Source organism: Thamnophis sirtalis, unplaced genomic scaffold (assembly GCF_051295495.1).
Source record: "Thamnophis sirtalis isolate CommonGarterSnake01/CBP01778 unplaced genomic scaffold, rThaSir2_p1.2 scaffold_8, whole genome shotgun sequence".
Lineage (NCBI taxonomy): Eukaryota > Metazoa > Chordata > Lepidosauria > Squamata > Natricidae > Thamnophis > Thamnophis sirtalis.
The window spans coordinates 1,905,981-1,924,312 of NW_028261388.1; the positions used below are offsets into that span (position 1 = coordinate 1,905,981).

The 18,332-nt window shown below is 49.6% G+C and overlaps 1 protein-coding gene across 1 annotated transcript; it reads left to right on the forward strand.

The window, feature by feature from the left end:
* The first annotated feature begins 368 nt into the window (after window positions 1-368).
* LOC106555637 (sialidase-3-like) lies at window positions 369-6,621 on the forward strand. Its single transcript, XM_014074526.2, has 2 exons — window positions 369-671; window positions 5,069-6,621. The coding sequence occupies exons 1-2, from the start codon at window positions 471-473 to the stop codon at window positions 6,062-6,064; spliced, it is 1,197 nt and encodes a 398-aa protein (XP_013930001.2). The 5' UTR covers window positions 369-470; the 3' UTR covers window positions 6,065-6,621.
* Window positions 6,622-18,332: the final 11,711 nt, after the last annotated feature.

Sequence of the window (18,332 nt, forward strand, 5' to 3'; positions counted from 1 at the left end):
ACTGTTAGTAGCTGGGAGCAGATGACAGTGTACCGGTACAGTAACTGGTTTGGCCTGCCCGTGTTCTATACTGGTTTTTAAAGCAACCAGACAATTGCGCATGCGCCCAGTGTGTGGCACCTGCGCAATCTTCAACAAGCAACTGGGTGTCGCACGGGCAGTGGAGTCCAGATGTGCACGACAGGACGCACGGCCCCGTGAGCACCGTACCGGTAGTGACAGGGAGAGCAACCCACCACTGATATATATATTTTCATCATCAGACTTGAAGTTAAACTGGGTGGACTTCAACTCCCAGAATTCCCTCGGCCGGGGAATCCTGGGAGTTGAAGTCCACCTATCCTAAGCGCAGCCTCAACCGGGCATTCAGATGAGCTGAAAAACCCGTTGCGGAAGATTAGAAATGTTGGCTTGATTCGACGTCTCTTTTTTTTCTTCCCCCTCCTGGAATTTTCCCGTCTCCAGAGAAGATGGCGGAGACTTGGGGCGTCTCTGAGAGGGTGACCCTCTTCCGCCAGGAGGGGGGCGTCGTTTACCGCATCCCCGCTCTGCTCTACCTGCCTTCGGAGTCCACCTTCCTAGCCTTTGCGGAGTTACGCACCTCGGTCGAGGACCAATACGCCAAGGAGTTGGTGATGCGACGTGGACAGAAAGAGGGGCTGTCCGTGAAGGTAACCCTGAAGCCCCCAATGTAGCCGCGTTCTACCTTTGCTCATTGTACCTCCCCCCTGCTCTGAGCCAGCTCCCCAAACACCCTCTGAACTCAAAGATTCCTTAAATTAGAGGCGCCGGCAGCCCCAGGAAAACGTTTCTCTCTCAATGCCGGCTAACAAGTCTGTCCGTCCGTAAGATGAATCGTTGTCTGCCACATCTATTCATCTCCGCCCCCTACCTTTGATCCCCAGAGTTAGAGTGGGGCTTTGCTAGCGACGGTGGCTCTTCTGTCCCAAGGACTGGCCCATAGATTTCCACTGCTCTCCTCTCCTCTGCCCCATCTATTCATCTCCGCCCCCTGCCTTTGATCCCCAGAGCTGGGGTGGGGCTTCGCTAGCAGCGATGGCTCTTCTGTCCCAAGGACCGGCCCATAGATTTCCAATGCTCTCCTCTCCTCTGCCACATCTATTCATCTCCGCCCCCTGCCTTTGATCCCCAGAGTTAGGGTGGGGCTTCGCTAGCAGTGGTGGCTCTTCCGTCCCAAGGACCAGCCCATAGATTTCCACTGCTCTCCTCTCCTCTGCCCCATCTATTCATCTCCGCCCCCTGCCTTTTATCCCCAGAGTTAGGGTGGGGCTTCGCTAGCAGCGGTGGCTCTTTTGTCCCAGGGACCAGCCCATAGATTTCCCCTGCTCTCCTCTCCTCTGCCCCATCTATTCATCTCTGCCCCCTGCCTTTGATCCCCAGAGCTGGGGTGGGGCTTCACTAGCAGCGGTGGCTCTTCCGTCCCAAGGACCGGCCCAAAAATTTCCACTGCTCTCCTCTCCTCTGCCACATCTATTCATCTCTGCCCCCTACCTTTTATCCCCAGAGATAGAGTGGGGCTTCACTAGCAGCGGTGGCTCTTCCGTCCCAAAGACCGGCCCATAGATTTCCACTGCTCTCCTCTCCTCTGCCACACCTATTCACCTCCGCCCCCTGCCTTTTATCCCCAGAGTTAGGGTGTAGCTTTGCTATCAGTGGTGACTCTTCCATCCCAAGGACCATAGATTTCCACTGCTCTCCTCTCCTCTGCCTTCTGTGCATCTGTGCGTCGGGCACTGGACCCAGCTGTTCCTCCTCTTCCTCATCAGCCACCGAACCAGTTGGAACGGGGAGAGAAACCCACCCCTGGGACACGCTCACCCAAACTCCGCGAATAGGGAAACTGTTGCAATGTGTCACACGATGCACAAATGCTGCTTCCCGAAGCCCAAAAGGAAGATATCAAAAAAAAAAATAATAATCCAATTGCACCCATGGTATAAAAGTGGGATCCTCAAAAGTCGTTAAACTTGTATTCCTGGTGTAGATCTGAGAACTGAGTCAGCCGGTGTGCGTGCAGAAACATTGAACATTATTCAGCCAAAGCCTCGGGATAATGAGGGAATTGTCACATGCAGCGCAATGTAGAGCATGTGGGGAGAGCCGAAAGGACGAGCAATTCCTCTCTCACAGAAGGAGCCAGAAGCGCCACAAGCGCTTGTGCAATATTCTTTTCAAGCATGATGGCCATGTTTTGCTCCTCTGTAGTCTGGTGGGGGCTAGTAAGTCCAAATTCGATTTACATAAGTCTTCTGTTTCAATGCTTGATCTCAGGGGTGGGTTTCTCACCCCGTTCCAACCGGTTCGGTTGGAACGGGGCCGGTGGCGTCCTCGTGCACGCGCGCGGTGCACGCATGCGTACTAGCGTCTGTGCGACGCTCCAGCTGCTCCTGGACGATCGCGCAGGCGCTGTATGCGTCCTGCGCATGCGTGGAAGCGCAGAACTCGTCAAAACCGGGTAAGGACCGCGGGTGGGCGGGCGCGCCCTTCGCCATTCCCAGAAGTCACTTACTTCCGGGTTCAGCGACCAACAGGTTCGCAGGGACCGCCGCGAACCGGTTGAAACCCACCCCTGCCTGATCTCAAGCGTAAAAAGTATTTGTGTTTCAAAAGAAAAAAAGACAATTAAAAAGAAGAATCAGTTGCCAAATGTCTGTATTTTGATCACGTGATCATGGGAAGGCTGCAAAGGTCCTAACTGAAAGACAGTCCTATGCAGTGGTGGGTTCCAGCTGTGATGGCCCAGGATGGCCGTACTGGTAGTAGCCAGGAGCAGCTGACAGCATACCAGGATGGTGGTTCATTTGCCCCGCCCACCGGCCCGTGTCCTATACCGGTTTTTAAAGCAGCCGGCGAATTGCGCATGCGCGCACAGTAGGCGACACCTGCGCGAGCTCCGACAAGCAGCTGGGTGTCGTAGGGGCGGTGAAGTGCACATACGTGCATAGCATGTGTGCACGAAAGGACGGGCGGCCCCGTGAGCACCATACCGGTAGCGACGGGGAGAGGAACCCACCATGGGTCCCGTGTCACATTTTCTAGTTCCGTTGTAACTTTGAACAGTCAACTAAACAAACTGTTGTAATTTGAGGACTGCCTGTATTAGGGGTTTAACTCAGTGCACATACTCAGTCGGTATCCAAACCATGACACGTGGCTTAGTGTTGTGCATGAAGTAGAATCCTGCAGCTCGTGTACAAACTCCCACTCACAGCTTTGTGTTGTGACGTCCTTCGTCCTCCTCTAAGCTTGCGTGGATTAGGACACTGTTGGCTTGCTGCATAACTGGGTTTAAAAGGAAACACAGGTCAGTGCAAAATAGCTGTTCTAGGCCCCGGATCTTTCCTTTCCCTAAGCTGACGTGATTGTTTCAGGATTTGATGGGACGATTTCGCATCTGTTTCGTCAAAAGAATATTGGTGGAAAATCCAAAGGTGGCTGATCGAGATAACCGAAGAGGAAATATTTGAAATATTTGAAATTTAATAAAATTTGTATGTCGCCCAATCCCGTGGGACTCTGGGCAACTTAAAGAACAAGATAAAAAAAACATTTAAAATTTAATAAAAATACAGTTATTAAAAATAACACACCATCCATTCTATCTAAGTGGGGCTGGACATTAATCAACAACAAATTACCTCCCTGCGACCAATTAGATCGCATAGATTAGGCCTCCTCCAAGTTCCATCTGCCAGTCAGTGCCGACTGGCAACTACACGGAGGAGAGCCTTTTCAGTAGTAGCTCCGACCCTTTGGAACGATCTCCCCGTGGAGATTCGTACCCTCACCACCGTCCAGACCTTCCGCACAGCCCTTAGGATCTGGCTAGCCCGTCAGGCCTGGGGATAAAGCTAATTTGTCCCCACCCGAATGATGAATGAATGTTGCTTACTATTTTACTTCTATGTATTGTTTGTGTCTATTGTCTGTACCCTCCCTTCCTTATTTTATGTAAGCCGCCCTGAGTCCCCTTAGGGAAAAGGGCGGCCTATAAATACTAATAAAATCCAAAAAATCCAATCCAAACAGCCCCAGGCCTGCCGGAACAGCCAGATTTTGGTGGCTTTTCGGAAGGCCGACAGAGTGGGAAGCGTCCGGATCTCTACGGGTAGATCGTTCCACAGGGCCGGCGCAGCAACAGAGAAGGCCCTCCCCCGAGGGGCCGCCAGCTGGCATTGTCCGGTCAACGGCACCCGGAGGAGGCCCAACCTGTGAGATCTTATTGGTCGTTGGAGGTATGTGGCAGGAGGCGGCCTCTCAGGTAGTCGGGTCCTAAACCATGAACGGCTTTAAAAGTAACGACTAGCACCTTGAAGCGCGTTCGGAGACCAATAGGGAGCCAGTGCAGCTCACGGAGGATGGGTGTAACATGGGTGTATCTAGGTACACCCAGTATCGCTCGCGCGGCTGCATTCTGGACCAACTGTAGTCTTCGAACACTCTTCAGGGGCAGCCTGATAGAAGTCACATCAGTAGGATTTCTTTTTGGAGTCATAAACAATAAACATAACAAGGGGAAAGATTACTTAACAATACATATTATCACGGCAGCGAGAACGGTCTTCGCCCAAAAATGGAAAAAAATCCCACAAGAAGCAGAAATAATTAGGAAAATTTTGACTTGTGCTGAAATGGATAAATTGACGTGGAAATTGAAGGACAATGGCTAACCAGAATATGATAAGATCTGGGATAAATTTTACCGATGGTTGGAACAAAAAAAAAAAGAGGAAAGACTCAGAATAAGCAACGATTTAAGATTTATAGAAGGGAGATTAGGATTATGTATGAAACTCTTTAACAGTGAAAATGTATAAGATAAACGCAAAGCAACGTGGTTGGAATTACGATATTTTTATATTTGTAAATACTGAATAGACCAAATGTAAGTAAGCACGGGGGGTTGTAATGTTTAATTTTATATCTTAGTATGTATGGCAAAGATTTTGCCAGGACGGTTAGCCTATGTCCAATGTTTTAATTTGGGTTCAATAAAGAATTTTTTAAAAAACAATCACATCTAACCGTTTTCGTATCTTCTCCCTAGTGGGGCTCCTTGGAGACTCTGGACACCGCCGCGCTACCCAAATATCGCACCATGAATCCCTGTCCCGTGTACGACGTAAAGACAGGCACCGTTTTCTTGTTCTTCGTTTGTGTTTTCGACCACATCACCAACGCCGACCAGATCTGGAGGGGCAAAAATGTGTCCAGGCTGGGCTACATCTTCAGCAAAGATGGTGGGCGTACCTGGAGCCCAATGACGGACTTGACGGAAGAGATGATTGGAGAGGATGTGAGCAACTGGGCCACGTTTGCCGTGGGACCGGGCCACGGGGTGCAGCTGAGCTCCGGGCGGCTGGTCGTCCCAGCCTACGCTTACTACATCCACAGACGTCTGTTTCGACATCCACTCCGCTGCGGTATCAAACCTCACTGCTTCGCCTTCTACAGCGACGACGGCGGGAAGACGTGGCAAAAGGGACACCTTCTCCAAAAGCCACTGAAGACCTCGGAGTGCCAAATGGCCGAGTTGGTGGACCAGAATAATAGCCCGGTGTTATACTGTAACGCCCGCAGCAGTGACCGATACCGAGCGGAGGTCTTCAGCAGAGACGGCGGGAATCTCTTCGAAGCCCGCTTCCGATTTCGGGCGCTGCAGGAACTTCCTCACGGTTGTCAAGGTAGCGTGGTGAGTTTCCCTTCCCCACAACCGGGGTCTGAGTCTTCCTTGGCCTCTTCAAGGACCCCCGAATCGTGGCTGATCTTCTCCTATCCCGCCAACCGAAAGGAGCGTGCGGATCTGGGAATCTACTTGAACTCTAGTCCGCTGGAGGAAAATTCCTGGAAGACGCCCTGGATCTTGAACACAGGACCCAGTGGCTACTCGGATCTGGCTGTTTGCACAGGGGAAGATCCTCTCCTTTTTGGCTGCTTGTTCGAATGTGGCGTATCGATGTACTGCGAAGAGATCGCCTTCCAGTTGTTCAGTGGCGCAAAAGTCCTAAAAACTCAGAGCGCATGCTCTGCAGAAAAGAAGTAATTCCCTACACGCCACTTTGGGAAAAGTGCCAAGAAGAGCAACAAAGAGGATTAAAGGCCTGAAGACAAAAGCACATGAAAACGGTTGCAGGATTTGGGTTTGGCTAGTCTGGTGAAAAGAAAGATTAGCGGGGACATGATAGCAGTCTTCTAATATTTGAGGGGCTGCCCCAAAGAAGAGGGGAGTCAAATCATTTTGGTGTTAGTTGGGGGGCAGAGATCGACCTCTAGGCCCCTAACGTATGGGGTGCCGCAGGGTTCGGTCCTGTTCTTTTCAACATCTACATGAAACCGCTGGGTGAGATCATTCGACGGCACGGGATAAAATACCACCAGTATGCGGACGATACTCAGTTGTATCTGTCCGCCCCGTGCCAACTCAACAAAGCGATGGATGTGATGAGCCAGGGTCTTGAGGCTGTTAAAGACTGGATGGGGGTCAACAAACTTGTGCTCAATCCAGAAAAGACCGAGTGGCTGTTGTGTTTCCCTCCCACGAATTGGCCAAGTGTTCCATCTCTCAGGCTGGGGGGTCAAAATTTATACCCCTCAGACAGGGTTCGCAACTTGGGAGTCCTCCTGGACCCACAGCTGACCTTTGAACATCACTTGTCAGCTGTGACCAGGGGGGCATTTGCCCAGGTTCGCCTGGTGCACCAGTTGCGTCCCTACCTGAACCGGGAGGCTCTCACAACAATCACTCGTGCCCTTGTGACCTCTAGGCTGGAATACTTCAATGTGCTCTACATGGGGCTGCCCTTGAAGAGCATTCGGCGACTTCAGCTAGTCCAGAATGCGGCCGCGCGAGCGATCGTGGGTGCACCTCGCTTCACCCACGTAACACCTATCCTCCGCGAGCTGCACTGGCTGCCTGTTGATCTCCAGGTGCGATTCAAGGTGCTACTTATCACCTATAAAGCCCTTCATGGTATTGGACCTGGGTACTTGAGAGACCGCCTACTGCCAATTACCTCCACTAGACCGATACGATCGCATAGATTAGGCCTCCTCCGAATTCCATCATCTAGCCAGTGTAGACTGGCAACTACCCGGAGGAGAGCCTTCTCGGTGGCTGCTCTGACCCTCTGGAATGAACTCCCCGTGGAGATTCGGACCCTCACCACCCTCCAGTCCTTCCGCGCCGCCTTAAAGATCTGGCTGTCCCGGCTGGCCTGGGGTTAAGATTCTAACCCCACTCGAATTGTGTGACTGTTGCGTTTTTAATAATGATGTATTGTCTGTATGTTAGAAATTGTTTGTCCTCCCCCCCCCCCTTTTTTTGAACTGTGAGCCGCCTTGAGTCCCCCCAGGGAAAAGGGCGGCATACAAATAAAGGGAAATAAATGAAATAAATAAAAAAAATTGATTTGATTTGATTTATTGCATTTCTATGCCGCCCTATTCCCAGAGGGACTCAGGGCGGCTCACAAACCAAAGTAAGGGGGGGGGATACAAACAGGAGGAAAACAACGGACAAACAACTACAACAATTTAAAAACAATTAACAACCACACAATTGGAGCGGGGACGGGGAACTCATCAGCCCCAGGCCTGTTGGAACAGCCAGGTTTTAAGGGCTTTGCGGAAAGCCTGAAGGGTGGTGAGGGTCCAAATCTTCACGGGCAGCTCGTTCCAGAGGGCCGGAGCAGCCACAGAGAAGGCCCTCCTCCGGGTGGTAGCCAATCGGCATTGGCCGGTAGTTGGAATTCGGAGGAGGCCTAGTCTCCAAATCATTCTCCAACTGGGATGAGTTTGATCCTGTGACCCCCGAGGGGATGGACAGGATTATGGGGAGACTCAGTGCTGCCACTTGTGTGCTGGACCCGTGTCCCTCTTGGTTAGTCTCGGCTTCCCGGGAGGTGACACGAGGCTGGCTCCAGGCGATTACCAACGCTTCGTTGAGAGAGGGGTTGTTTCCCACCGCCTTGAAGGAGGCAGTGATGAGGCCCCTCCTTAAGAAGCCTTCCCTGGACCCAGCTTCTTTAGCCAACTATTGTCCGGTCTCCAACCTTCGCTTTGTAGCGAAGGTTGTTGAGAATGCGGTAGCACGTCAGCTTCCCCAGTCCCTGGATGAAGCTGCCTACCTGGATCCATTTCAGTCGGGTTTCAGGCCCTGATACAGCACGGAGACGGCATTGTTCGCGTTGGTCGATGATCTCTGGCGGGCCCGGAACAGGGGCTGTTCCTCTGTCCTGGTCCTATTAGACCTCTCAGCGACTTTTGATACCATCGACCATGGTATCCCACTGTGACGACTCGAGGGGTTGGGAGTGGGGGGCACCATTTTATGGTGGTTCTCCTCCTACCTGTCGGATCGGTTGCAGTTTGTGTTGACTGGAGGGCAGGGATCGACCCCGAGGCGCGTCACTTGTGGGGTGCCCCAGGGGTCGGTTCTCTCACCCCTCCTGTTCAACATATATATATGAAACCACTGGGTGAGATCATCCGTGGTTCTGGGGTACGGTGTCATCAATATGCTGATGATACCCAACTTTTCATCTCTACCCCAAACCACCCAAACGATGCCCTCGACATGATGTCCCGATGCCTGGAGGCTGTGCGGATCTGGATGGGGAGGCTCAAGCTCAATCCCTCCAAGACGGAGTGGTTTCCGCCATCCTGATTTGTGCATCTTGTTCCATCTTTGATGATAGGGGGAGAAATTTTAGCCCCCTCAGAGAGGACCCGCAATCTGGGCGTCCTCCTGGATACGCGGCTTAGTTTAGAAGAACACCTGACGGCCGTGACCAGAGAGGCCTTTTACCAGGTTCGCCTGGTACGTCAGTTGCGCCCCTTCCTGGATCAGGATGCTCTGTGCACAGTCCCTCATTCCCTCGTCCTTTCTCGCCCGGACTACTGTAACGCTCTCTACATGGGGCTGCCCTTGAAGGGCACCCAGAAGCTTCAACTGGTCCAGAATGCGGCTGCACGGGTTGTCATGGGGGCACCCAGGTACTCCCATGTTACACCCCTTTTAGGCGGCCTGCACTGGTTGCCGGCAATGTTCCCTCTAATTTTTTTTCAGTGTGAGCAGAAAAATATAGTGTTTTGAGCGGCACATTTTCATGCCTGAGCATCTGAATTTTTTTCACAGATGTTACCTAAGACAACAACGAAATCAGTATTATTTGAAACTCAAAGTTATGTTTATTCAAGGTACCCGCTTAACTAAAAGTGTTATATAATATCAGTATCACTTAACAACGCTCCTGCTTAGCAACCAAAATGTTGGCTCAGAAAGTCTGGCATTTGAAGCACGCAAGTCTTAAAGCTGTTGTTACAAGACCCTTGACACCCCTAACCCTTTTAGAAAAAAAAACCCCAGGGGTCTTCAAACCTGACAGCTTTAAGCCTTGTGGACTTCAACTCCCAGAATTCCTCCTCCAGTCATGTTGGCTCAGGGACTCTGGCATTGAAGTGTGCAAGTCTTAAAGATGTCAAGTTACAAGACCCTCACACCCCTAACCCTTTAGAAAAAAAACCCAGGGGTGTTCGAACTTGACAGCTTTAAGACTTGTGGACTTCAACTCCCAGAATTCCTCCTCCAGTCATGTTGGCTCAGGAACTCTGCCATTGAAGTGTGCAAGTCTTAAAGCTGTCAAGTTACAAGACCCTCACACCCCTAACCCTTTAGAAAAAAAACCCAGGGGTGTTCGAACTTGACAGCTTTAAGACTTGTGGACTTCAACTCCCAGAATTCCTCCTCCAGTCATGTTGGCTCAGGAACTCTGCCATTGAAGTGTGCAAGTCTTAAAGCTGTCAAGTTAGAAGACCCTTGCACCCCTAACCCTTTAGAAAAAAAACCCCCAGGGGTGTTCAAACTTGACAGCTTTAAGACTTGTGGACTTCAACTCCCAGAATTCCTCCTCCAGTCATGTTGCAGCAACGTCATCTGCATGGATCTGCTCCATCTTCGGTTTTTTTCACAGGGGGCAGGGCTGCCACTGAAGATGCCGACGAGCCCCCACCACCACTAGAATAACTGCTGCCGCCGCCGCCTTCTCCTCCAACAACACCACCACATTTGCTGCCCAGAGCTGCAGCTGAGGTGAAGCCGCCAAAGCTCCCACTGGCACCCCTGCCCATGGCAGCGGCGGCGGTGCCTCCCCCTCCCCGTGGAGCACCTGAGCTGGGCTCTGTGTTACCCTGCCTCCTCCATCATGCTTTTGAGAAGCCATGAGGCCTTTTTTCCCTGCTCCCGCCCTCTCCGCCGCCTTCCTACTGGCTCCCGCGGCCTCAAAAGCACGGCGGAAGAGGAGGGGGAAGGGATAATGCGGGGCCCAGCTCAGGTGCTCCGCGTGGAGGGGGAGGCACCACTGCCACGGGCGGAGGTGCCAGCGGGAGCTTTGGCGGCTTCACCTCAGCCGCAGTATCGGGTGGCAAATCCGGCAGTGCTGTTGGAGGAGGAGGAGGAGGTGGCGGCAGCAGATATTTCGGTGGCGGCGGGGGCTTTAGGGGTTCACTTCAGCCGCAGCGCCGGGTGCAAATGGCTAGGTCCTCCTAGGCGCCGGCTGCGCCACTCATTACCCTCAGTCGCCCCATGTTCAGCAAAGAAAACTCGGGGAAGTCCTTTGCAGGCGGCTAGGATTGGCCGCCCACAAAGGACCTCCCCGGGCTTGCTTTGCTGAACACGGGGCGACTGACACTAGCTTGAGAGGCCGCGGTCAGCGCAAACTACCGTCAGTCGCTCCCTGCTCATCAAAACAAGTCTGGGGAGGTCTGCCGCGTAAGCTCCTGCTGCCATCCCCACGCCCGTGTTAATCCTAGATTTTCTGAGGCCCCTCAGCTTCCAGAGCCTGTAACAGAAATCACTGCGCGGCAGTTAGAAACTGCTACGCGGTGCTTTCTTGCCACGTGTGTGGCCGCGCAGCCGCGCACCTTAGAGGGAACAGTGGTTGCTGGTTGTCTTCCGGGTGCGATTCAAGGTACTAATTATGACCTTTAAAGCGCTCCATGGCTCAGGCCCAGGGTACCTGCGAGACCACCGGTAGCCTCCCATCATCCAGTGCGATCCCACAGAGTTGGCCACCTCAGGGTCCTGTCGGCCAGATAGTGTCAGTTAGTGACCCCCCAGGGGGAGAGCCTTCTCTGTGGGAGCGCCTTCCCTCTGGAATGAGCTGCCCCCGGAGCTTCACATAATTCCCGACCTCCGGTCCTTCCGACGCACCCTAAAAAGTTGGCTTTTCCAGCAAGCCGGCCTGGCCTGAACAAAACAAAACAAATTATTGATTACTGTTAATTTTAATTTGAATTCTTTTTTTAAAAAAATGTCATTGTCAATTTTAATTGGGTTTGGGATATTCTATTTAATTTTTTTTAACTTTTGTATTATGTGTTTCTTTTAACGTTTGTTTGTTTGTTTGTTTATTATATTTATATGCTGCCCTTTCCCCCCGAAGGGGACTCAGGGCAGCTCACAACTCAAACCAGAGAAGGGGGATACAGACAAAAAATTAAAAAAATGACACATAACAATGCATAATTTAAAACACACAACAGTCATACCATTCGAGACGGGGGCAACAGCTCTTTAGCCCCAGGCCTGTCGGAACAGCCAGGTTTTAAGGGCTTTGCGGAAAGCCTGAAGGGTGGTGAGGGTTCGAATCTCCACGGGGAGTTCGTTCCAGAGGGTCGGAGCAGCCACAGAGAAGGCTCTCCTCCGGGTAGTCGCCAGTCGACACTGGCCGGCGGATGGAATTCGGAGGAGGCCTAATCTGTGGGATCTAATCGGTCTAGTGGAGGTGATTGGCAGCAGGCGGTCTCTCAAGTACCCAGGTCCAATACCATGAAGGGCTTTATAAGTGACGACTAGCGCCTTGAAGCGTTGTACGCCGCCCTGAGTCCTTGGGAGAAGGGCGGCATATAAATCAAATAAACCTAAACCTAACTAAAGCCCCGAAAGCAGGACAGGAAACAACGGAGGGAAACTCATCAAGGAGAGAAGCAACCTGGAATTAAGGAGAAACTTCCTAGCAATTAGAACAATTAATCAGAAGGAGGATTCAACATCGCGACAACACAACGTGTGGTCTCGACAGTCCGAGACCGCCGTTGACACTTCTGCCACTGGACGGACCAGTTGGACCTAAACCGTCCCGTAGAGACGGTGAACAGGAAGACAAAGCCTTGCTGGTCTCAGGGACACCACAAAGTCCCTGATTGACGCAAGGGAAGCACTTCAAGCCAGCGGCAAACAGGCAGCCCCCAGGCTGATGAAGTCGGAGACAGCTCCAGAAGGAAGGAAGTGAAAGTGAGTCCATCGGGTGAGGTTTTTTTTTCTATTCTGAGAAAGATTGCCCAAAGAAACTTTTTTTAAAAGATGAATTAGTCCTTTAAGTAAAAGAATAAAGCGGCGAATTTAATTCTTATTGGACTGCCTTGGAAAGTTCTTGTTTTTTTCTGGTAACAATATTTTGTGGATTGAAGTGACCGTAACGTTTCCTGTTTCTCCGCTTGAATGAACGGATTGATTTTTTTTCCTCTATTTTTTGTCACCTTATGTGACAAATTAATTAAAACCCTCTTTTTTATTTTATTTTAACAAATTCTTCCTACCATTTGTTATTAAATTCCACCAAAGACAATTAAAGATTTTTGTTTTCCATAAGCTTGAGATAAGTATGAAAAAGCGGAATCTCCCACTTGGAAACCAGAGTCTGGAGTTCTTTTTTTTTGAAACAATGTATCCTTTGTTCACTCCTCTTTGATCTGACTGACTTTGTAACTGAAAGGTTTGCAACTTGCTTACAAAATCTGATAAAGAGCCAAGGGCACAAATTGTTTTGACCATAATTGGGACCAAAAGTTTGGTCACCAAGCGATGCAGTTGTTAAGCGAATAATATGACTGTGCCCAATTTTGTGACCGTTTTTACCATGATCGTTAAGTGGATCACACTATCGTTAAACAAATCCGACTTCCCCAGTGAACAGAAGCTAGCTAGGAAGGTCACTAACTGTGACTCCATGTGGCGGGCCTGGTACGACCGTCGTAACTTTGAGGACGAGCCGTAGGTCGTTCTTTTCCAAGGCCATCATAAGTTCGAACTGTTGTTACAAATGGTTGTGAGTCTATTAATAGTGTAAAGCTTGTTTGGGTTTTTTTTTATATGTAGTTTTTATGGAAGAAAAATTTAACTGAGTTAAAAAACGTAATGGAAACTCGCCATAGGAGAAACTAAAGGTAATGAGGAAAAATAATAAATAGTGAAAAAAAGAAAATAGGTAAAAATAAGGATTATATCAAAGCAAGTTTTCATCTTCGTGACGGTGTTTATAGATACGTGTATATTTTGGTCTCTCTCTCTCTCAAGTTACACCAAAATTTCCTTCTTTCCCCAACTACGTTTTCTAATCTTCAAAAACATTGATTTTTTTTTCTTCTTTTTTTTCAGCAAAAAGTCCAGAAAGGGTTTACAGTCACTGATAAATTTAGCTGTTGATCTTTCTCTAACTAAATCAGTTTTTCCGCCTCTGCTAGCTCTGTCATCTTCAATAGCCATTCTTCCGTTCTGGAAATTTCAGGATCTTTCCATTCCTGCACATACGAATAACCTCAGAGCAATAATCGTATTAAAATGTGTATTTAATCTCTTCCTCTTTCTTTTCTAATTGCTTAACCACCAGTCTCCACAAGAAAATAATCCGATTTCATTTGAATGTTGATCTTTAAAACTCCTTGTACTTACAAAGTAATAAAGATGAGATAAAAACCGAATAAATAAATGCCTTTGAACCTAGAAATTTCTGGCTTTTTTTTACAAATACACCAAGAATAATAAAATGATTCTTAATATTGTCCATATTTCCAACATATATTTGAAGTACATTTATACATTCTAGTGGCCTTTCAGCTTCGACGGGCCTTGGAGGAAGCTAGCTATCTTGACCCCTTCCAGTCCGGCTTCAGACCTGGTTACAGCACAGAAACCGCTTTGGTCGCATTGACCGATGATCTCTGGAGGGCCAGAGATGGAGGCTATGCGTCCATCCTGGTTCTCCTTGACCTCTCAGCGGCTTTCGATACCATCGACCATGGTATCCTTCTGCGACGACTGCGGGAGGTGGGAGTGGGAGGCACTGTTCTGCGGTGGTTCTCCTCCTACCTCTCGGACAGGTCGCAGTCGGTGTTAGTCGGGGGGCAGAGATCGTCCCTGAGGCCCCTAACATGTGGGGTACCCCAGGGTTCGGTCTTATCCCCCCTACTATTTAACATATACATGAAACCGCTGGGCGAGATCATTCGGAGGCACGGGATAAAATACCATCAATACGCGGACGATACGCAATTGTATCTGTCCGCCCCGTGCCAACTCAATGAAGCGGTGGACGTGATGAACCAGGGTCTGGAGGCCGTTAAGAACTGGATGAGTGCTAACAAACTGGTGCTCAACCCGGATAAAACCGAGTGGCTGTTGTGTTTCCCCCCCAATAATTTGGCTAATACACCAACGCTTAGGCTGGGGGGTCAAATTTTATACCCCTCAGATAGGGTCCGCAACTTAGGAGTCCTCCTGGATCCACAGCTGACTTTTGACCACCAGCTGTCAGCTGTGACCAGGGGGGCATTTGCCCAGGTTCGCCTGGTCCGCCAGTTGCGGCCCTACCTAGATCGGGGGGCCCTCACAGCAGTCACTCGAGCCCTCGTGATCTCCAGACTGGAATACTGCAATGGGCTCTACATGGGGTTGCCCCTGAAGTGCATCCGGCGACTACAGCTAGTCCAAAATGCAGCCGCGCGAGTGATAGTGGGCGCACCTCGGTTCGCCCACGTTACACCTGTCCTCCGCGAGCTGCACTGGCTACCTGTTGGTCTCCGGGTGCGCTTCAGGATACTAATGACCACCTTTAAAGCACTCCATGGTAGTGGATCTGGGTACTTGAGAGACCGCCTTCTGCCGATTACCTCCCTAAATCGACCAATTAGATCGCACAGACTAGGCCTCCTCCGAACTCCATCAGCCAGTCAATGCCGACTGGTGACCACACGGAGGAGAGCCTTCTCTGCTGCTGCCCCGACCCTATGGAACGAGCTCCCCATGGAGATCCGCACCCTCACCACGATCCAGACCTTCCGCGCAGCCCTCAAGATCTGGCTCTCCCAGCAGGCCTGGGAATAGGTTTCCAATTACCCGCCCGAGTGTTTGATTGCTGAATGAAAGTTGTGTTTTATTAATTTTCTTTTGTTCACTAATTGTTTTGTTTTGACCTTGCACTTCCCCTCCCCTGTGGTTGTAAGCCGCCCTGAGTCCCCTCAGGGAAAAGGGCGGCATATAAATCCCAATAAAACCAAACCAAACCAAACCAAACATTTTTTTTCCTGGAGTCACCAATCAATGGTACAACATTTTTAAAAAAAATCACCTTATGAAATGGGATTTTTAAAACATCTACATAAAATAAATCATTCACTTTCCCATTCCCTGGAAGAGAGACTCAACTCCATCTATTTAAGCACCACAATAGAAAGCAGGAGACTGTGAATTCTAGTCCTGCCTTCGGCTGGGTGATTTTGGGTCAATCACTAAGAGATGGGAAAATTCTAGTCCCGTCTTAGCCATGAAAGCCGGCTGGGTGACTTTGGGCCAATCAGCAGGAGAGAAAGAGTTCTAGTCCCGCCTTATGAATGAAAGCTGGCTAGGTGACTGGGCCATCACTAGAAGATGGGAGAGTTCTAGTCCCGCCTAAGGCATGAAAGCCAGCTGGGTGACTTTGGGCCAATCACCAGGAGACTGAGAGTTCTAGTTCCACCTTAGGAATGAAAGCTGGCTGGGTGACTTTGGGCCAATCAGCAGGAGAGAGTTCTAGTCCCGTCTTAGGAATGAAAGACGGCTGGGTGACTTTGGGCCAATCACCAGGAGACAGGGAGTTCTAGTCCCGCCTTAGGAATGAAAGGCAGCTGGGTGACTTTGGGCCAATCACCAGGAGAGAAAGAGTTCTAGTCCCGCCTTATGAATGAAAGCCGGCTGGGTGACTTTGGGCCAATCAGCAGGAGAGAGAGAGTTCTAGTCCTGTCTTTGGAATGAAAGCTGGCTGGGTGACTTTGGGCCAATCAGCAGGAGAGAGAGAGAGTTCTAGTCCCGCCTTAGGAATGAAAGCTACCTGGATGATTGGGCCATGACTAGGAGATGGAGAGTTCTAGTCCCGCCTAAGGCATGAAAGCCAGCTGGCTGACTTTGGGCCAATCAGCAGGAGATGGTGAGTTCTAGTCCAGCCTTAGGAATGAAAGCCAGGAGACGGAGAGTTCTAGTCCCGCCGAAGGCATGAAAACTAGCGGGCTGACTTTGGCCAATCACCCTCTCTCAGCCTTGCCCACCTGGTTATGGGAAAAATAGGATGAGGAAGGTGTGTCAGGCATGTTCGCTGCCTTGAGTTATTTGTAAAAAATAAAATAAATAAAATAAAAACTGGACTTCAACTGCAAGGGGCTGAGAAAGGGGCTAATTGCAAACTTAGAAGGAGAAAATAATCTTTTATAAGCGTAAGACTACCCACTTCCAAGTTTAGCCCCCGAAAACCTGTTTTGTAAAGAGGCCAGGGGGTCTCAAACCTGAAGTACTAGTATACGAAGGCAGTTGCTCATTTTGAAAGTTGGCAAGATGAAACTAATAACTGGAATGTGTTGATGGAAAGATATGTGCTGAACAGAAGAAACACATCTAACAAAAGAGGAAGTGGAATTGTATTATATATATAAAATATATATTTATATATATATATATAAAAGCCTTCAGGGGCTTTGGAGGAGAGGTGGAGCCCCTCTTCTTTGGGGCAGCCCCTCAAATACTGGAATCCTGCTATCATGTCACCCTCCAGCCCTTCTTTTATCCTGGTGTCAGGAGTCCAAATAGCATCCAAAAGTAAATCAGAGTCCAAGGCAAAGTATTGCTCAAAGTTCCAATTGATGAAGAGAGACATGTTGGCACATCTGGGAAAACCTGAATCTGAAAGCTTCCCGGTTTTCCCATCCAGTTGCAAGTTCAAGATCTTTCCCCCCCCCTACCCACAAGTCCATCCCATGGTCCAATCTCCCACTGCCACGCTGGCAGCTTCCACCCATCCAGTTCCGGTCAGGTGCAGAGGTGCAGAGACAAAGGATGACCTTGGATTTCTAGAAAGAATGTTGTTATGGCTACCTATCATCTAACTCCATACAATCCCTCTCCCATTTCCCCACCATAGAGAATGGATAGTGGAATAATAGAAAGTGTGGCAGGCCAAAGACCCACAAGGAAAGATGGCTGCAGGCCTTACACCTGGGACCCTGTAACCATCGTAACTATATGAGGGTTGCCAAAACCTGAATACTGATCTCTCAGCCATAGGGGAAGCTGGAATGGTGTAACTGCAACAATTGGTAATAAATCACGCCTTTTATTTCCGATTACTTTAAATAGTCGACTGAACAAGTAAAATTAAGGCCTACGCACACTCAGTCTAGTAGACCTACGCCTAAATCAGTGGTGGGTTTCAAAAATTTTTGGAACCTACTCTGTGGGTGTGGCCTCCTTTGTGGGAGTGGCTTGCCAGCCATGTGACCTGGTGGGAGTGGCTTGTGGGCCATGTGTTTTCTTTCTTTCTTTCTTTCTTTCTTTCTTTCTTTCTTTCTTTCTTTCTCTCTCTCTCTTTCCTTCCTTTTGTCTCTCTGTCCCTTTTTCTTTTTTCTTTCATCTCTCACTCTTTTTCTTTCTTTTTTCTTTCTTTCTTTCTTTCTTTCTTTCTTTCTTTCTTTCTTTCTTTCTTTCTTCCTTCCTTCCTTCCTTCCTTTCTCTTTCACTCTCTCTGTCAGTCTTTCTCTGTGTGTGTGTGTGTGTGTCAGTGGTGGGTTTCAAAAACTTTTGGAACCTCTTCTGTAGGTGTGGCCTGCTTTCCGGGTCCACTGGTGGAACCTCTTCTAACCGGTTCGGTAGATTTGACAAACTGGTTCTACCGAATAGGTGCGAATTGGTAGGAACCCACCTCTGGCCTAAATACCTGCCTTTAATGCCGATCCTCTGCGTTGACTGGTGTCACCAACCCATGATACTAGAGAGTGTCCAGAGCAGAGGTGGGTTCCTACCAGTTCGCACCTTTTCGGTAGAACCGGTTCATCAAATCTACCGAACCGGTTAGAAGAGGTTCCACCAGTGGACCCGGAAAGCAGGCCACATACCTACAGAAGAGGTTCCAAACATTTTTGAAACCCACCACTGGTCCAGAGGTATTTCACAAGAAGAGACTGCTCACAATAAAATCCCTTACGCCACCAGGCTTGAAATTTTAGGCCTGGAC

Excerpts from the sequence above, each read along its gene's own strand:
- LOC106555637 (XM_014074526.2), top strand. The coding sequence starts at position 471 with ATGGCGGAGACTTGGGGCGTCTCTGAGAGGGTGACCCTCTTCCGCCAG. Across the intron at positions 672-5,068 it reads AAGAGGGGCTGTCCGTGAAG|TGGGGCTCCTTGGAGACTCT; the intron begins GTAACCCTGAAG and ends TCTTCTCCCTAG.